The sequence below is a fragment of the Onychostoma macrolepis genome, chromosome 12 (assembly GCF_012432095.1).
Source record: "Onychostoma macrolepis isolate SWU-2019 chromosome 12, ASM1243209v1, whole genome shotgun sequence".
Classification (NCBI taxonomy): domain Eukaryota; kingdom Metazoa; phylum Chordata; class Actinopteri; order Cypriniformes; family Cyprinidae; genus Onychostoma; species Onychostoma macrolepis.
In genome coordinates, this window is record NC_081166.1 from 30,224,648 (window position 1) to 30,245,344 (window position 20,697).

At 36.8% G+C, this 20,697-nt stretch overlaps 1 protein-coding gene and 1 long non-coding RNA gene across 11 annotated transcripts in view; one reads left to right on the plus strand and one right to left on the minus strand.

Annotated features, from left to right (window-relative positions):
- Positions 1 to 29: 29 nt before the first annotated feature.
- Positions 30 to 11,279, plus strand: LOC131550636 (uncharacterized). Of its 3 annotated transcripts, XR_009273608.1 has the most exons (4): positions 30 to 2,057; positions 7,849 to 8,172; positions 9,191 to 9,356; positions 10,257 to 11,279. It is a non-coding gene; the product is annotated as an uncharacterized LOC131550636 (long non-coding RNA). The 3 variants fall into 3 exon arrangements; XR_009273606.1 differs by having other exon boundaries at positions 9,191 to 11,279; XR_009273607.1 differs by having other exon boundaries at positions 9,194 to 11,279.
- The window catches only part of LOC131550632 (WD repeat-containing protein on Y chromosome), a 25,972-nt gene continuing 9,879 nt past the window's right edge, over positions 4,605 to 20,697 (minus strand). For all 8 annotated transcript variants that reach the window (XM_058792893.1, XM_058792889.1, XM_058792892.1 and 5 more), the window contains exons 10-21: positions 20,323 to 20,514; positions 19,008 to 19,253; positions 18,770 to 18,934; positions 17,682 to 17,831; positions 17,260 to 17,444; positions 16,164 to 16,303; positions 15,134 to 15,282; positions 13,812 to 14,029; positions 9,129 to 9,274; positions 7,144 to 7,244; positions 6,494 to 6,631; positions 4,605 to 5,026 (exon numbers count right to left, since the gene is read on the minus strand). In XM_058792893.1, coding sequence (XP_058648876.1) covers positions 4,889 to 5,026; positions 6,494 to 6,631; positions 7,144 to 7,244; positions 9,129 to 9,274; positions 13,812 to 14,029; positions 15,134 to 15,282; positions 16,164 to 16,303; positions 17,260 to 17,444; positions 17,682 to 17,831; positions 18,770 to 18,934; positions 19,008 to 19,253; positions 20,323 to 20,514 — 1,968 coding nt within the window. In that variant the 3' untranslated portion in view covers positions 4,605 to 4,888. The remainder of the gene's footprint in view (positions 5,027 to 6,493; positions 6,632 to 7,143; positions 7,245 to 9,128; positions 9,275 to 13,811; positions 14,030 to 15,133; positions 15,283 to 16,163; positions 16,304 to 17,259; positions 17,445 to 17,681; positions 17,832 to 18,769; positions 18,935 to 19,007; positions 19,254 to 20,322; positions 20,515 to 20,697) is intronic.

A 20,697-nucleotide genomic window follows, 5' to 3' on the forward strand; every position in this document is an offset into this window, starting at 1 on the left:
ATCAAAAACACACACGCAGATAAACACACACACACACACACACACACACACACATGCGCTGGAGAGAGAGAGCGAGAGAGCGAGAGAGAGGAGAGGCAGTCGGAAAGCAGGTCTGGGTGCCAGCGCACATAAAGCGAGTGTTTTCACTCGAGAAATAAAAAGGCCTGGGTTTTTCTGCGCCGCTGGTGGAATCTGCACATTTCATTGAAACAGCACAACAAGCGCCGGTGAAGTTTCCCAGACTGCATCTGGGCCGCTGCGAACATCTGCCGTTTGTTTGGGTTTGGACGTGCGTGTTTGCGGATCAACTGTAAAATCATATTTCCGAGGTTCTGTGTAATTTTCAAATTATTCTATGTTGGGGATGAGAAGGAAAATGACGAACGGATGCAGAACGAAGCTCTAAAAATAGATTTTAGAAAATGCATTCGCTGGGTAGGTTTTTGACTTTTTTTCCTTCTTAAAAATGTAATAAAATTAAATTAAATAATATTTAAGATTCACATATTTTGAGTTACATATAAAATTCCCATTCATTTTGATTACACAGTTTTAACACACAAACTAATACTAATGTGATACATATTTGTCAGTCATATATAAATGAAACCATGGCAAAAAAAAAAAAAATCACGGCATAGTTTCTTATTAACTAGTTGCATCTATTTGATTATTTTAAAATGCATTCATCCAAATGGTTGGGAATCAGCATAAATCTGTTCATTGTGAAAATAATTACATTTATTCAGTATGAACATGGTTAAAATATGGCTATAGTGACAGTATTAAATTAGTTGAAATGTATAGAGATTGACACAAAGAAATATATAAACCTGCTTATTGTGTATTTAAAACCCATACTATTACATAAATCCTGTATGATTGACAAATATGCATCACATTAAGTTTATTAGTTTGCTAAAGCTGTGTAATCCAAATAGATGGAAACTGCACATGCAATCCAACTATAAATCTTAAAAGGATAGTTTCCCCAAAAATAAAAAAATGTATGTCGTTCCAAACCTGTACGAGTTTCTTTTTTCTGTCGAACACAAGAGAAGATGTTTTGAAGAGTGAGTTTAACCCAAACAGTTGACGGTAGCCATTGACTTTCATAGTATTTTTATTGGACCAGCAACTGTTCTTCAAATGACCTGTTTGGAACAACTCGAGGGTGAGTAATACTGACAGAATTTTTGGGTGAACTATCCCTTTAAATCCAGGCCTGAATATGTCCAAAAACAAACAAAACAAAGTCTTTCCCAACACTGCAGGAGTGGATGAGTCCATTGCTATTTTGAAATGCAATCCACCTCATGCTCAAAAACAAACACGTCTTTCTGAATGAAATCACATGTTGTTTGCAGCTGTTGAACAGTATGTTTTCGGGTAACACCCCGTTCGTTGCTGCTACCAGATGACCTCAATGTTGATCGATTGCCAGCGTTTAGAGTGTGGCGGTACTTTCAGAAAGAGGTGGCTTCTGGGTAATGCTCATCAGCCAACTCCATGTTGTGACGTTCAGGTGTGTGGAGTTTATTTCATGCTGCTGGATTCGGTTCGGGAACACTCACATCGCACTTCATTTTTCTGCCCGAGTTGAAGTGTCAATGATGCTTGAAGATTTATAAGCTTGTTTTGTTCGTCCTCCAAAGTCCTCGCGCTTTGTTTACTTGTACTCTTCGTTATCTGTCTTGGATTATTCATGCAGAGCAGCTCCAAAGCTTCCAGGAATCCTTTCAACGAATTATATAACAGCATGTCAAAAGCTGGCTTTTGGGAAATCTTGGTGAGAAGCGGTGAAGAAAGTTTCCTAGTCAAAAAAAAACAGCAAGCATACAGTATCCGTGACAAGAGCAGCTTCATTTGTACTGTTCTGCTATCAGACGAATGCATTCCACATTGAGAGGGAGTTTCTGCATTCCCAGACGAGAGCTGATGTTTCACAGTCGTCCAGTTCTTCTTGAATGGATAGATGGAAGAACTAATAAATCTCGGCGCTCATGTTCGGCTGATGAATGATCGTCTCGCGGAGCGCCAGAGGACGAGAGCTGCAGGTGAAGCAGGGCTGATTGTGCTTGTGATATTTCATCAATTAACCACTCGTTTATGTGTGACTCTAGCGGGAACAATGATTCCAAACCGTGTCTTATGGACCATAACAACTGTTTAAATTTGATTTGAACGCCACAAATTATGAATTTAGTAGTTTCCTGGAAAATAATTTGTTTTTGGATGATTTGGGATACCTCGCTGCCTTTGTTTGGATTGGATTGCTATGCTGGGGTGCGTTTCCCAAAAGCAACTATGTTCGCAAGTTAATCCATTCAGAATTTACGTACATTCACTCACGGATTAACTCTCTGATAACCATTTATCCAACATTGCCAATTGTTACGCATACTACATCAGTTAACTAAGTGAAGGTGGAGCAGGTGCTTGCGCAACATGACGAAATTAGTCCTGTGTGTTGTGTTGTGCACTACTGGGCCACCGTAGTCTTGTGTACAGAACAGGATTAAGCACTAAAAGGTGACAATCGAGTTTAGCTGCAGTGTACATGGCTTAAATGAGATGCAGTTGCTAGGGTTTCCATATTGTTGCTAAGTAGTGCAGGTGTAATGCTGATTGTGCTTGGTATATTTCATGAATTAAATGACCCATTGTCTGACTTTATGAGCTCTAGGGTGGAAAAAAAACGTGTCTCATGGAGCATACTGTTTAAATTTGATTTGCACACCATGAATTATGAATGTGGTGGTTCCCAGGAAAATATATTTTTTTTAGATGAGGTACCTGGCTGCTTGTGTTTGGGTTTTGCGTCCAGGGAGGTGTTTATTTTGGTTGGAGCGGTGCTGCAGTGGACACATTCCTCTATGAGGTCTGGACTGCAGTGACGGTCTAAATGTGCTTTCAGCGAGCACAATCACAGGCTGCTAAGACCACAGCGCTGGAGACGCATGGAGTCGCTTACGGTGTAACTTCTCGCTCAGTTCAAGCGATGCTGGGTGTTGTTTTTTGTATTGTTGTAAGGGTGTTCTATTGTTGCTAAGGCTTTGCTAGGGTGTTCTAAGTGGTTGCTAGGGCATTGCTAGGGTGTTCTGGGTGGTTGCTAAGGCACTGATAAGGTACAGTAATTGTTTCCATAGAGTTGCTTAAGGGATCTGATTGTTTTTAAGACATTATTATGCAGTTACTAGGGTGTTGTGTTGCTTCTATATGGTTGCTGAGGTGTTGATAAGTCATTGTTAGGATGTAGCTGGTGGTTTCTATATGGTTGCTAAGGTGTTGCTAAGGCATTGCTATGATGTTGCTGGAGCTTTCTATATGGTTGCTAAGGTATTGCTAAGTCATTGTTAGGATGTAGCTGGTGGTTTCTATATGGTTGCTAAGGTGTTGCTAAGGCATTGCTATGATGTTGCTGGAGCTTTCTATATGGTTGCTGAGGTGTTGATAAGTCATTGTTAGGATGTAGCTGGTGGTTTCTATATGGTTGCTAAGGTGTTGCTAAGGCATTGCTATGATGTTGCTGGAGCTTTCTATATGGTTGCTAAGGTATTGCTAAGTCATTGTTAGGATGTAGCTGGTGGTTTCTATATGGTTGCTAAGGTGTTGCTAAGGCATTGCTATGATGTTGCTGGTGGTTTCTATTAGGTTGCTGAGGTGTTGCTTAGGCATTGTTATGATGCAGCTGGTGGTTTCTATGTGGTTGCTAGGGTGTTGCTAAGGCATTGCTATGATGTTGCTGGTGGTTTCTATATGGTTGGTAAGGTGTTGCTATGTAGCTCGTGGTTTCTATATGGTTGCTAAAGCATTGCTATGATGTTGCTGATTCTTTCTATATGGTTGCTAAGGTGTTGCCAAGTCATTGCTATGATGTTGCTGGTGCTTTCTATATGGTTGCTAAGGTGTTGCTATGTAGCTTGTGCTTTCTAAATGGTTGCTAAGGCATTGCTAGGGTGTTCTGGGTGGTTGCTAGGGCATTGCTAGGGTGTTCTGGGTGGTTGCTAAGGCACCGTAAGGTACAGTAATTGTTTCCATAAAGTTGCTTAAGTGATCTGATTGTTTTTAAGACATTATTATGAAGTTACTAGGGTGTTGTGTTGCTTCTATATGGTTGCTAAGGTGTTGCTAAGGCATTGCTATGATGTTGCTGGAGCTTTCTATATGGTTGCTAAGGTATTGCTAAGTCATTGTTAGGATGTTGCTGGAGCTTTCTATATGGTTGCTAAGGTGTTGATAAGGCATTGCTATGATGTTGCTGGTGTTTTCTATATGGTTGGTAGGGCTTTGCTAAGGCATTGCTAATATGTAGCTGGTAGTTTTTATATGGTTACGAAGGTGTTACTAAGGCATTGTTATGATGCAGCTGGTGGTTTCTATGTGGTTGCTAAGGTGTTGCTATGTAGCTTGTGCTTTCTAAATGGTTGCTAAGGTATTGCTATGATGTTTCTGGTGCTTTTTATATGGTTGATAAGGCATACTGAGTGATTTTCAATGTCGTTCAAGGTGTTAATTTACTAATCTTTTTGTTGCCAGGATTTTTTAGAAAGACATTTTAATGTTGTCAATCAGCTTAATAATTGAGGACAAAATCAACAGAATGTCTATACAACCTCATGTTTAATTAAGAAAAAGTATTTATTGCTAAAATACATACACAGTCAAATTTCAAAAACATTAAAAAAATTATTTTCCTCATTAATGTAATAAATAATACATATTGCATACAAACATTGATGTGACTGAACAATGATGGCACAAAAGCAATGTCTATTAAACTGTTAAGACCGAGGAGGTGCATTTCGGTGCAAAACAGTGTAAATCAGTGTACAGTCACTGACCTGCGGTAAAAAAATAAACTCTGTGTCCTGCATCATACGGCCGTCTAGTCCTCCAGTGTTTCACAATGCAGAGGAGCTTCAGAAGACAGCATGCGAGAGCTCGCCTCTGCTCCTCCGGAGGAAATCTGACCTATCTTCAATCTCCAAGGCTTCAAAGGAACATCTTTCAGCTCACTGATCTCCTAGAAAGAGTGTATGCACATGTATTTTATCTCGAACTGCAGTCACAGTTCTCACATGATTGTGGTAAACATGCTAATAAAACACTGTCTACTGCTTCTCACTTAAATTAGGTGAGGGTTTTAAATTCTTAAAGCTCTTTTTTCCGCTGTGAAATGTGTCTGACTTGTGTGATGTGGTTGCCATAACAATGTCTCGCTCCCTTAAACGTGCCGTTACAGTCAGTAGCCCATCCTGGCACTCTTTCACCATAAACTCACCATCCTCCGTCATGCACTTCTCATTTCATTTCCAGCCAGGCATTCGCTTGAACAATTTACAGAGAAAACCCATTTGAGTCTTCTCATTCCACCTCACCAAAGGCTTCCCTGGCCAAGCAAAACTTCAGTGTGTTGAGGCGTTCATGGCAACAAACACACACAAAACACTGAACACCAAACTCTGCTGCTGTTCTCATAACACAAGGGATAAAAAAATAGGGTGGTGTCTTTGTTTTTATCCTCCGCTGGTTTTGCAAACCTTTCAATCAGTGTCCAGTGTCATGTAGCCACAGGTATGTTTGTGTGACTGTCACAGGACGTGTCTTCACCACTTTTCATCATGGTCAACTTTTTCCTCACCACTTTGGTGGGGAAAAAGTAAAATTATATATATATATATATATTTTATGTGTGTATATGTGTGTCAGTTGGTTGTGGTAGCAACAATTTTAAATATGTAATATTATATTTTAAACTTTTTAAAATTTGAATTATGTTTATTTGTTTTAAATTTTGAATTTCTTCGTTTTAACGTTTAATGATTTTATTTTTATTTTAGTTACATATACAATTTAATTTTTTTTACTTTTAATAAAAATACAAACAATTCGGTTTTCTGTAACAATTTCTGTATCAATTCACATCTCATTTGGTCAAAGATAAGTGTTTTTTAACCTTTTTGGCCATATATATATATATATATATATATATAAGATATCTCCTCTATTATTTCTTCTATACTTATGTATATGTATACTTATGTTTTTATTTTATTTTATTTAAACAAAAACTGGGAAACAAAAAGAAACAATAGTTATTTAAGGGGAAAAATAAAAAAGAGAAATTTTGGAATATAATTTTTCTTAGCATTTCAATTAAGTTTTTAGTATTTGTTAATAATATTCAAATATATGGATTTTATTTATTTATTTGATTTCAAATAATATAAAGTTTGCTGATGTTCCTAAGTGAGTTCCATTCCCTTAGTTGAGAACCAAAATTCATAGGCTATTTATTTATTCAAAACAATAAAAGGTAATGTTACAATATTTGTGCACAACTTCATTAAAAACCATGGGCTGAGCCTTTGCTTTTTCATGCCATCACAACCAGCATGTCTGTGCCACAACAACTGTCCCATCCTGACCATTTCAAAACAAACTCACGTTAACAGCAATGTTTTGAACATGTAAGGAAAGACTGACTAACCGGCAGCTCCAGAGACTGTAGCGGCATGAACTCGTTCCCGATTCGACAGAGCTTCTCACGGCCAGAATCCCGTGGCCTGCGTTGCCGCGCAGTCATCTTAATCTCCAGATCCCTTAATGCATGATCTCCAGACAGAACCTGAGACACACGGCGAAGACAGACCGCACTGTGTAGAGAAACCCTTTACAAACAGTCAAGTACTGTAGTTTTAGCATATGGTGCTGGAGCACAAAACCAGTCATAAGGGTAAATTTTATGAAATTGAGATGTATACATCTAAATAAGCTTTCCATTGATGTATGGTTTGTTGGACAATATTTGTCTGAGATGCAACTATTTGAAAATCTGGAATCTGAGGGTGCAAAAAAATCTAAATATTGAGAAAATGGCCTTTAAAGTTGTTCAAATGAAGTTCTTAGCAATGCATATTACTAATCAAACATTAAGTTTTGATATATTTACGGTAGGAAATTTACAAAATATCTTCATGGAACATGATCTTTACTTAATATCCTAATGATTTTTGGCATTGAAGAAAAATTGCTAATTTTGACCCATACAATGTATTGTTGGCTATTGCTACAAATATAGCTGTGCTGCTTATGACTGCTTTTGTGCTGCAGAGTCACATATAAACTGAACTGACTTACCTTACTGTATTTAGGCAGTGGGAACCTTTCCAAAGAGCTGCTGCGGTCAGAGTCTGGGGTCTGTAGAGACATGCGGCTTCTTTGCAGGTCTAGAGCTAATTCTGCAATCAGAAATACACATTGCATGTTAACACATAAATTAAGTTTATCTAATCTGGAATAAATGACAATTTAACATATTTAACTTCTGTAATGTGACATCTTTCTGAAGCAGTGTTTTAGTATTATTTATATAATATTACAGTTTCATGAATATTTTGAACAAGATTTTATTTTTATACTTTCATTTTTCATTTTAATTTCAGTTAAATTTGTAGTAATTTTGTCATTGTCATTTGTGTTAGGTTTTATTTATATTATTTCCAGTTAGTAATTTTAGTGCTTCAACTTAACTGTAGTCAATGCTGTTAAAGTGTGTGTGTGTGTGTGTGTGTGTGTATACATACAGTATATATATATATATATATATCTTCTTGTCTAAATGGGCCATTTTTGACAGAATGAGCTATAGAGTGGATCACACTTCATGCCAAAAACAAAAAGATTGAAAAAAAGATGGAAAACATTTTAAACATTGAAATGTTTGGTTAATGATACTTTCATTGTTTGCATGATGAGAAAATTCATTTCAAAGTGATTTTGATAAACGAAACAGGGACATGTAAAGAATGTAAAGAGTGAATTTGAATTTCTATGTTGTCCCAGAATCCCCTGAGCAGCTGCTCTGAAAGATCAAGAAGATACTGGAGGATACTGAGCATCAGCAGACGTCTAATTCTCTGACGAGCGTCTAGACAGCTGCAGGAGCCGAGTAACACACCCAGCTCAGTCGGGAGGCTCAGTTAATCGCTTGTTTTGGCATGACGAGGACTTAGAGCCGGAGCTGAGGGGAGAGAGCTCAGAAAACTGCTAGATCCTGTGGGTCTGTGCTGAACGCTCACTCTTCACAGTCAGAGAGTCAATACAGTCATTGCTTTTCAAGTAATGCCGCTCTGTTTGGACGGTTTTGGTTCTTGGGTTGTTATTAAGGTGAGAAGTGAGTGCAAATGCACTGATCAGGATTTTCTAATGCTTCCGAAAGAAGTCTCCTTTGCTCACCAAGAGTGCATTTGTTTGATCATAAATGCAGTAAAAATTGTGAAATATTATTACAATGTAAAATAGCTGTTTTCTATGTGAATATGTGTTAAACTGTAATTTATTTCTGTGATGCGCAGCTGTATTTTCAGCATCATTACTGCAGTCTTCAGTGTCACATGATCTTCAGAAATCAATCTAATATGCTGATTTGCTGCTCAACAAACATTATTATTATTGTTCAAAACAGCTGAGTAGAATTTTTTCAGGTTTCTTTGATGAATAGAAAGTTCAGAAGAACAGCATTTATCTGAAATAGAAATCTTTTGTAACATTATAAATATCTTTATCATCACTTTTGATCAATTTAAAGCATCCTTGCTAAATAAAAGTATACCCCAAAAATATACCGACTCCAAGCTTTTGAATGGTATCATGTTTATAATGCTACAAAAGCTTTTTATTTCAGATAAATGCTGTTCTTCTGAACTTTCTATTCATCAAAGAATGAACACTCAACTGTTTTAAATATTGATAATAATAAATAATTGTAAAAAATAAGTAATAAATAATAATAAAAAGAAGGATCATGTGACACTGAAGACTGCAGTAATGATGCTGAAAATTCAGCTTTTGATCACAGAAATAAATTACAGTTTAACACATATTCACATAGAAAACAGTTTTTTTAAATAGTAAAAATATTTCACAATATTACAGCTTTTGCTGCACTTTGGATCAAATAAATGCAGGCTTGGAAGCAGAAGAGACGTCTTTCCGAAACATTAAAAATCTTACTGTTCAAAAACGTTTGACTGGTAGTGTATGTGAACACATGACTGGTCATTAAGTGTAAATATCAGGGGTCATACTATTCATAAAGGGTCATAATGAGAGTTTCAGTTCACCTGTTTGTTGACTATCACCCGCACTAAGGCTTGTCCCAGTGACCTCTGAACTTTCACCCCAGCAGATGAAACTCCCAGCGCTGACACGTGATTGGCTGTCCTCTGTCCTCTCCTCCTCCTCTTCTTTGATTGGACTGGTATGTTCCCTGTGGGGGACATTAATGAATCATCATAAGACATCAATAATTGACAGAAGCACAGATTCCAGATGTTTGCTGAGTGGATGAGGTCAGTGAGGATGTGCATGTCATGACATGCGGTCGCATAATGCTGTCAAACATTAACCAGCAATAAGTGCATCAATGCATCTCAGTGGCACAAACACACATGTAGCAAAGGCTACAAAATATAACAATTTTGTATCTTTTTGTATTTACTCCCTCATGTTGTTTCTTTGAAGAACACAAAAAGATACATTTTAGCAATCATCTTAATCTCCGAGCTGCTGTTGTCATAAAATGAAAGCAGAGAAAGCAGTCTTAAATTCAGCGTGATCAACTTTAAGGTCATAAAATTTTAAATGGTATAATACAAGTCTTAGTGATCATTTTAAGATGTCTTAAGTTTGGGAATGGAAAAAAACAGTAATCTTGATATGGCCTAATGTGACCCTTAAACTTCAGAAGTAGTGTTTAATGAAATAAATGTGAGCTCTGCGTGTTCAAAGTATAAAGCTGGCGCTGTTCTTTTGGCTCGCCGTTTCTGAGCAGTTCGCTTTTATGTATGCCAGAGTGATTGCTTATGATCTACTCCTGATGAATTTTGACAGTGTTTAGCGTATGGTTTTTATATTATATATGTTATTTTAAATAACAGTTTTATCTGCCTCATTTGTTTTAATAATCAGCTAAAAATAATAGAGCAAAGACATTTCAAAATAAGAGTCAACTCATTCGTATATTAGTACATTTTCAGTACATAAGCCTATATAAACCAATTTCAATACTGTATCGAATAAACGTGCCTTGGGTATCTTAAACCTGCTTTGCTAATAAGCAACAGTAAGTCCTCATTAAATGTGTGCACCAACCTGTTTAATTCAGTAAAATAATCTGAGAGACACAAATTTGATCTGTGATGGTAAACCGTTAATGACAGAATTATTTTGTCTGTGCGTGTCTCTTTAAGACGGAAGCTGTATGATTCTAATCGTGTCGGTGTATGTGATGGATTGAGTCTAACAGATTGAGGCGGTCGACTGATTCAGGGGAGGACGTCTGTGGAGAGACTCTTCATGAATAGACACTTTGACAGATGTCCCATTTCCCCTGCCTTTCAGTAAGCACTAGAAATTTTCAGACATCTCCAGAAATAATAACCAAATGAGCGTTCCCTCTGGACTTTTCTACCTTTCAACACATCACTGTCGTTTCTGCCAAATGCTTATGGCAGATATGCATATGCCATATGTGCCATGTGTGGACTCTGATCAAATATTCTAGACACACCAGATGTTAGACCTAATCTGTAAAAATCACAGTGTACACTCCTCTGTAGTTAGGCCTGTGTTGTAATTGTTGCAGAGATTATTTGGCATTGTGAAAACAGGTCACCTGACCCTGGTAAGTAAATGCACCTTTTAAGAATCAATTTGTCAATTATCATTGGAAGTCTTTCTTTTGAAACTTGCGCAGCCTTTGAATACATGGGGCCAAGTGTCTCCTTCACAAGAGAATTAAAAGGTCAGAAAGTGTGCCAGACTTCTTCTCTCAAGCTGGCTAGAAAATGATGTGCAGTTATACCCTGTAATAATAATCTAAAATTAGATGATAATGAAATAAAAACTCTTTTTGAATGACAAAAATCTATTGACATTTTCGTCAACGAATAAAAACGAGACGAAAATGTTAAGGAGGGCGCAATGTTACGCTCTGATCATACGTTTGCCTACGCTTGCTGCACAATTCGAATTTTGTACATAAATATTATCAATATTCGAATTATATTCTAATTTAAAAGGCATAATTTCAGTTAGAGGGAAAAAAAGCTTTTGGCTTCTCTCTTGAGGCCACAAGAGGGCGCATCGAGCAAAATATTACTAATGCACGTTTCTTCAAAGCAATAAAATAACACGACTATCTTTGAAAAAAGTGCATAATGTTTAAAATAATGTTTATTAACCATATAGAATTAATTAAGTTGCTTAAACATTTAGAAACAAAACAGCATCATGTATGTATAGTTTAATACAAAGGACCAAATGAGATGCAGTGGGATGGGAAAAAACGCTATAAAGTCTCGAGACATGTTTTTTAAAAGTTGAACTTACATAAATATTCTTATATTAGAATTTGGTTATTTCTCTCTTGTGCAAGACGCGAGTGCAACGCTGATAGATGTCCTTCTAGAAAATGTGATAAATATGCGTTCTGTGTGAACGGCTTTGTTTCAGTTTTGACGTAAACAACATCTCCGCATTGATGTTCTCTTTTTCCGCAATATTTTGAATGAATAACGAAGCGGCGCCGCATCTCATAGGTTCAACTGGATAAGCTAAAAACAGCATTAAAATTCAACGACACCTACATCGTCATCGCATCTTGTGTCCACTGATAAGGCTGCCTGACGCACACATAAAATTCGAATGCAACATTTTTTAATTCAAATGTGGATTTATATTTATATTAAATTCAACGAATATTCGAAATTCGATTTTTTAATTTTTTTTTTTGACAGCCCTACTGCACAGTTACATCTTAAGTGAATGTAAACTGTTGGGACAATATCGCCAGTATATTGAATCCATGCAGTCAGTTTTAAAGAGGCAGCAGCCTAATTTAGTTATTGTTGTCTGTGTCCTTATTGTTAATGAATCAACAAAAGAAAGAGAGAAAATCACTCACTGCTCTTGACTGAATCACTTCAGTAGCTCTAATAAGGATTAATCTAAATTTAATTTATATAAATAAATATGTCTGCTTGAAAGAATGAAGGATGCTGCATGCAAGTTGTCATAAGTAATGCATATTATATAACCATTGGTATTTCATTGAAAAGAGGAAATGTTCTTGTTTCAATATGAGAAGTGGATTTATTTAATTTTGAGATAAAGACATATTATGTGTCACAGGAGTTATATCTGTGTCTATATTGCATGTTCAAACCTTAATATCATTCATATTACCAGGTGTTTTCTCCAGGAACATATGAGAGAAATGCTTAATAATTCAATTCAAGTTTATTTGTATAGTGCTTTTCACAATACAAATCGTTGGAAAGCAGCTTTACAGTTTCTACAAAGTTTCTACATTATATTTAGGAGTAGGTTATTAGTGGTGATGGCAGAGATGTACAGTAAGAATCATGTAGTTAGTTACAAATTACACGTAATCAAACAGATTAACACTATTAACTGCAATGATTATATGTTGCGATTAAACTTTGCGATTAAGGTCTTCTGGGGGTGTAATAAACAACACTGTAACTAAACCCATTAGGTTTTAGTCGACTAAATCTACTGTAGATTTAGTGCCAGATTTACTAACAGCTAGCGCCAACGCAAACCGTCTTTTGGTGTTAAAATAGTACGAATTAGCGCTGAAAAGGCAAGGACGGTTATTTTGGTTCCTGACCTTATTGAATATGCATTTGTAGGAGTTTCCCTTTCAGACACAAAATTTATGGGAGGAGAGTATTAAAATGAATCACGCAATGCAATTTACTAACGTTTGAGCTCGTCAAATTACTGGTATTTGCGCCATTATTTAACGCCCCATAAAAGTATGTCTTAAAGCAGGCGGTAATTTGCACTGTTCTTGGTAGATTGCGCTGGTCATTATGGAAATATAATCTGTGTTCTTTAATGTGTGCATTGTCAGTAAATCACACACAGAATCCCCCCCCCCATTTTATGGAATTGTGCTCTAATGCTAATTTGCCCTGTTTAGTAAATCTGGCCCATAGTCGACTAAAGTCTTATGATATTTAGTCAACAAAAACTAGATTAAAATATATTTTTTTAAAAATCAGATGACTAAAACTGGTATTTTAGTCCAAAAACTATGGCTAAAACTAAATCAAAATTTGCTGTCAAACGTAAAGTGCCCCTATTATGTATTTTTGAAGATGATCTTTCATGCAGTGTGTAACAGCTCTAAGTCAATGAAAACATTCTGCAAAGTTATAAATCTGAAAGAGCACCGTGTATAAAGTTATTGTCTCCCAAAAGAAAGAGTCGACTCTGAATCATTGAAACGAGTCGTTTTTAAAACAAATCCCAAGCCGTTTCAGATTGACATCAACATGAAACATTAGCATATTGCCGCCCACTTGTTGATCTTTTCGCGTTGGTCTGAAAGAAAATGCAAATTCATTCTTTGCCACTTTTGCCACAAATTAATTTTTGCCGCTTTTGAAGTGGTAAAATAGCGGTTTCCCTGGTAACGCTGTACACAAAGCAGCACTGCGCTCACAAACACTGCTTTGTCAGGCCTTACAGGCGAGATGACCAATCGTCCAATTACCACAGATTAGCGTCACGCAAAGGAGGGGTCTGGAAAAATGAATCGTTGAGCGAATCGTTCGGGAATCGTTGAGCAAGCAAGGTAAAAATAAATGCATATTATAAGACAATGAAAGTGTTTTTTGACCTTTCATGCATGTCAACCTGTTGTTGGGGACTCCCAAAACCAAAATATGAACCTTTCACTACCCATAATAGGGGCACTTTAACACTGATTATACCTGTTGGTTTGATAAGTGTCTGGGCTGCTCAAATCCCACTGCTGTTCCTGTCCAAAACAGCCCACACAACATCCCTGAGAGGTCCAGAGACAGGCCCTGTGGTCCACCGAGACGCTCAGAACGAAAAGTTTCGACTCGTACGCCAGCACCTCGCTGCTCACTATCGCCCTCTCATGACCCCTCCAAGAGTGCAACAGCGAGGGCAGATCTTCTGCAGACTGAAAGAGACACACACAAGCTCAGAAAGATAAGCTGAGATTCCTTCAGCCATTTATCCTAATGCAGAAACACTGAGCGTGTTTACATGCACGTTCCTAAGCTGATTATGCTTAATAAGCCGAAAATACATGTGGTCATGTTCTTTTATCTGAGTGAGGTCATAAACAGCGTAAGCATAAACTGGTCGACACAGGTACATTTTTAGCCTCTTACTCCAATTTTGCGCAATAAGCTGCTTTCTGTCGCCTTACCGAAGTGTGCATGTGTGATACGTGACAGGAACACATCATTATTGCAGATAAGCGCATTTAGACAGAGCAAACGTTTTGCAGTAAAGAAAGAAGGAATATATCACAAATGCAGAGTCTTTCATAACTCATCTCATGCAGCAGAAGTAGAAGTGGTTCAGTCAAAATGCTGCATTTATAACTGCATGAGTGGATAATATGTGACCCTGGACCACAAAACCAGTCACAAGGGTCAATTTTTGTAGATAAATCAGCTTTCCATGGATGTATGGTTTGTTAGGATCGGACAATATTTGGTTGAGATACAACTATTTGAAAATCTGAGAGTGCTAAAAAATAAAAAATCTAAATATTGAGAAAATCACCTTTAAAGTTGTCCAAATGAAGTTCTTAGCAATGCATATTACTAATCAAAAATGAAGTTTTGATTTATTTACGGTAGGAAATTCACAAAATATTTTCATGGAACATGATCTTTACTTAATATCCTAATGATTTTTGGCATGACAGAAAAATGTATAATTTTGACCCATACAATGTATTGTTGGCTATTGCTACAAATATACCTGTGCTGCTTATGTACTGTAAGTTTCCCGCTGACATGTTGCAAGCTTTATTTAACATCACAACTGACAATGTATGGAATGCTCGGAGTCAGATACAAATTATTATATTTTGACATCACTACAGAGAAATAATCTGATTTATTAATGAATTCATGCAAACGCAGTTTACTTGCAATGTCAGGTTACTGATGTGCATGTAAACAGGGAAAGCTGGTTATTTTAATAAGCTGATATTTGTGAGTTATCAGCTTACTGGTGTGCATGTAAACATGCTCATTAATTTCCATACCTCCGTATCTGCAGCGGATAAGGCGTACTGTGAGATGTCCCAGACCTTAATGAATCCGGCTGTGTCTCCAGTGACGAGTAGACTATTTTCCTGGTCTGTGCTTAAACCCATCACAATCTCATCAGATCCATCAGGCGCATAGAACTGTCCTGCATCAGAAACGATTGACCAAACAAATCATTAATCAACTGCTCTGTGTGTTTCAGCTGATGGACTTTTGTGAGTAACAGCTCTATTGTATACTATACTATCTATAATACTCACCAAGGCTGCATTTATTTGATCATAAATACAGTAAAACAGTGAAATATGATTACAGTTTCAAAGAAGTGTTTTCTATGTGAATATATTATAAAATGCAATTTATTCCATATGTTAATTTGCTGCTAAAGAAACATTTCTTTTTCTGTTGAAAACAGTTGTGCTGCTTCATATTTTTGTGGAAACAGTGATGCATTTTCAGGATTTTTGATGAATAGAAAATTTCAAAATTTCAAACAGATTTTCTTGTAACATTATAAATGTCTATTTTGATCAATTTAATGCTTCCTTGCTGAATAAAAGTATTAATTTCTGTTTTTAAGTTTCCGACCCCAAACTTTTTAATGGTAGTGCATCAAGTTTTCCACAAAAATAATAAGCAAAAACATTTTTAACATTGAAACAGCAAATCACCATATTATCACATGAATAAATATTTTTAAATATACTGAATAGAAAATGTAGTGCCCTACACAACTAAATAAACCAATATTAACTTTAAAATATATTAAAAATAGAAAATAGTTATTTTAAATAGTTACAATATCTCACAATATTACAGTTTTTACTGTATTTTTGATCAAATAAATGCATCCTTGGTGAGCAGAAGAGACTTCTTTCAAAAACATTAAAAATCTTAATTATTCCAGACTTTTTTGGCAGTTTACAGTGTATATTGTGGTTTCTGAAGTGCAATTTAAACCGGTCTGTATTATAGTGTTTGAGATGTGTGAAGTTGTCATCAGTTGCTCTCAGTTATTATGTTTACCGTGGTTGTGTCTGGGCCCACAGACGCTCCACCAGCAGACAAATCCATTCTGTGAGCTAAGCAGCACAGCGCCGCTTCTCAAATGACTTTGCTGGGCTCGTCTTTGCAGGAACAGCAGTCTATGAACGGGCAGATGAGCTCTACACACACAGAAGCACATTATTTCACTCCATCAACTAACATACAAACAACAGGACCTGTCTTAATGCAGTGGTTCTGCATGAAACTGCTGATTCACAATCCAAAGATTTATTGCAGGATTGTTAAATGCAAACAATAAAACAAAAACAAGTAACCAAACAAGCATGTTTTGTAAGGATAGCAAAATTAATCTTGTGTGAATTGTTAGGCATGCATTTTATGATAATATTAATAAAATGCAATTCTTTAATTGTGCAATATAATTTTTGCACTGTGTTGGTTTGCCACTTCAATGTATAATCTGCATCCTACAATGAAAAAAAATCAGTGTTCAAAGAATATTCTTTGCAAAATAATAAATTGCTAAATTTTATGAATGATTACAAAGTAACAGCAACTAACATACTGAATTAAACTACAACGTTAAGTCGAAAGAATAGCAGTTTTCCCTTTAAAACACACTCCAAAAAGTGCAAATAGACATTTTATACTTTTTTTCTTACTGTGCATTGTTTGCAATGAATCTCAGGTCTCAGCGCATAGGAATTTTAACTGATAATCATGCAACATTAATTTTAACGATATTATATATATTGCAAGGTTATTATGCACATTACAGGGATATTATAAAGAGGCCGTTTTGTACACTTTTTCTACATTTTATTGTACTATTTTCCCACTTATGTTGTTAGTTGTGGTGGTTATTCATCCAGAAACATTTAGTTTCGCCTCATTTTTCACCTTCTCTCTGACCCTTGAAACCAAACACGCTGTTTTTGCTAGATTTATATTTGTAAATGAACTGCATTTTAGGATTGGCTAGCAAGCTGTTATAAAATAGTTTAGGTGCACTGGGAAGGAATTCAGTGTCTAGTACGTGCACTTAATACGTAAAATCTTGTATTTCCAACAAGCAAGGAAAATGCAATTTTTTGCAGTCTGATTTCATACTGACTTCTCTTGCTGGTGTGTCTGCAGTCGTGTGATGGGTTTCTGCAGAGCCAGGCTCCATATAATGATCTCTCCATCATAACTCCCAGTAGCCAGAAGTCCCAGGCCTGGACAGTGATCCATGGCCAGGATATCCTCGCCGTGCTGACGACCAGACTTCCAGGACAGGTCTGCGTTTACATAGATGTCCTGTACTCACAGATACACTTCAGTAAATGGCTTTGAGATCTCCAGTTCTGCTGTGTCAGACCACCATTAAAACCCACTTTGTTGTCAGAGACGTCTCAAGGTATGACCACAAAAGCACACACCAAGTCGAACAGAACCAGAAAAAATGCACTTTATGTGTATATTCTGGCTGAAAGCCCTTTTTGCTTTTAAGTAGCCATTAAAGTGTGTATGGTTGAGACACAAACTGGCCCTTACTTCTGAAAACGCAATGCTATACTGAGCGATCAGTCGACTCCAGCCTGTGGCTAGAAGCTGGTTGTCATGGTGACAGATGATCCCGGTGACCTCTGCATTGGAGATGGTTTCTAGTTTATGAAGATTGAGACCATTCAGTAAGTTCCACACCTATAGCAAGAGAATGCACACGTTACTAAAAAAAAAATGGCCAGTCAGCAGCAGTTCACCATTTCAGTCATCACAGTTTAATTGCACCCTCAGAATGTATTTAGAAACTCTGTTTGTAAAGGTATAAGCAGTAATATTGTGAAATATTTTTACTATTTAAAATAAAAGGCTTTTGTAACATTATACACTATACCATTCAAAAGCGTGGAGTCAGTATATATACAGTATATATATATATATATATATATATATGATTTTATTACTTTTATTTAGCAAGGACTCATTAAATTGATCATAAGTGACGATAAAGAAATTTATAATGTTACAAAAGGTTTTTATTTCAGATAAATGCTGTTTTTCTGAATTGTCTATTCATCAAAGTAACCTGAAAAAAATTCTACTCAGCTGTTTTCAACATAATAATAATAATCAGAAATGTTTGTTGAGCAGTAAATCAGCATATTAGAATGATTTCTGAAGATCATGTGACACTGAAGACTGCAGTAATGATGCTGAAAATACAGCTGCGCATCACAGAAATGAATGACTTTTGTCTTTTTAAAGAAAACTAGATATAAAACAGTGCGCAAGTGTTAGAAGGTCAAGTGTTTATTTTTTTAATAAAAAAGAAAACAGATAAAATAGAGTTAGAATAGAGAGTGCTAGAGTTAGAGGGTCAAATGAAGATGGAAGAGATGTGTTTTAGCCGTTTCTTGAAGATGGTTAAGGAATCAGCTGCTTGGATTGAGTAGAGACAGTTATTGTTAAGTTTTCATTGGTGATTTCAAATATAAAATTTAATTGTAAGCTTAGTGAACACCCTGCATGACTGAAATAGCTGTCCGAGAGGCGTTTCAAAGAAGGCCGCTGAGTGAAATGACTCGCCTCAAAGGATTAAAATTCGCAATTATTAATGTGTCCCGACTTGTGAGACTTGCCTTGATAGTGCCATTGGTGGCTGCGGAGATCAGTCTGCGCTGATGTACATCTAGTGCCATACAGGAGACCTCCTCCTTACCGTGAGCGTTCCTTATTTCCATCTTCTTAATGCCTGTCTTCACATCCCACACCGTCAATGTGGAGTCGGCGCAGGCTGTGATTACCTAGACCACGTTAAAATAAGAACCTATAATGTTCAGTCCACAAACCATCAATCAAACGAACCCAAACACCAACCTGCTGATGATGAGGATTATAGAGCGCGCAGGTGTAAATCCCAGACCTGCTGTTGGATTCGCTCTTGTGCAGATGAAGCGTGGCCAGATACTCTCTGCAGGTCACCAGGAGAATAGGATCTGGAGTCAGGCTGAGGAGCAGAGGAAAGCTGCCATGCTCTGGAGTGAAGCCTAGATGGATATTTGGGAACTGCAGGAGAATTGTCTTTAAGCATTGTTGAGAAGGAATATCCCATATTTTCAGAACCTGAAAGGTGACACGGAGAGAAACCGGAGCATTATCTTTGACTTATATTGCATTTAAGAGAGGCGTTTCCATGATTTCTATTTCTCATGCCAACAGCCGTCAAACTGGCATGAAACTTCAAATGCAAAAAAACCCTTAGGCAATTCGAGATGAGTTTGTTTCTTCATCAGGTTTGTAGAAATGTGTCTCTGCATCAGTGTCTCAGCAATGGATGCTCTGCAGTGAATGGGTGCCGTCAGAATCCAAACAGCTGATAAAAACATCACAATAATCCACAGCACTCCAGTCCATCAGTTAACATCTGGAGAAGACAAAAGCTTTGTGTTTGTAATGCTAAATTTCTCCAAATTTGTTCTGATGAAGAAACAAACAATCTCAGAGGCCTGAGAGAAAAACGTGTGCATTCAAATTCTTGAAAATCTTCTTAAAAACCATCATACATAACTTCTTAAAGTTAGGATAACCTCCAACTTGTCTAAAATCCACCAAGATAAGATATTTTCATGGGTTGTTTCGAATTAATTGTTGCGATTAAGAATTAAAACATAACAACAGCTACATATAATACATAATTCTACAACTAGGGATGTGCATGAGTTCTCTGAAGTGACACAATGATTAATAATTTAAACACTGATTGGTCATAATTATGCGTGACATAACTTTTAACTGAATTTGCAATTCAGTAATTAAAAAACGAGTCAAAAAGGACCTTGTTTTTAATTTTAGCCTATAATTAAGAAATTATATTTTTAAGGCAGCATTCAGCAGTGTGCACACAAACACAGGACGCATTCACTCACAACACAGCGCAAATAATTCTGCGCACGCTTATGATTTTCAATCAGGGACTCTTCAATACAATCAGAATCAATGTCAAAGCTTGTAAAAAATGTTCTTAACAAAATACATGAGGACGTCTTAAGAATTTCTTAAGAATTGCACTTAGGAACTTCTTGGAAGTTATCTTAAGAATTTTCTTCTTGAGAATTTCGTGAAATCCGACCGCAGGATCTTTTATATAGCTCTCTCTGTTTGCACGCTGACATCTGGTAGGAGGAAAACTAACAGCATCCTTGGAGTAGCTGAAGATCTTGCCCAATGCTTGGTGAATAACCACATCCACCACTGTGGTCTGGTGACTGCGCAGAACCGCAGTTGGGCGGGAGGTCACATAGCGGTTCCACAGTCTGACAGCAGAACCCACTCCAGCAGTCACCAGCAGCCCCAGAGAGAAGCTGAAGTCAAAACACTTGACTCCCTGCAGGAGCAGAAGCAGGAGACGAAGACATAGTGAAAGGGTTTCAAACGTTGTGTCGTTATTTGTAACCCTGGACCACAAAACCAGTCATATTTTTTAGTGTTTATATTTGTTAGGATGTGACAATATTTGGTTGAGATACAACTATTTGAAAATCTGGAATGTGAGGGTGCAAAAAAATAA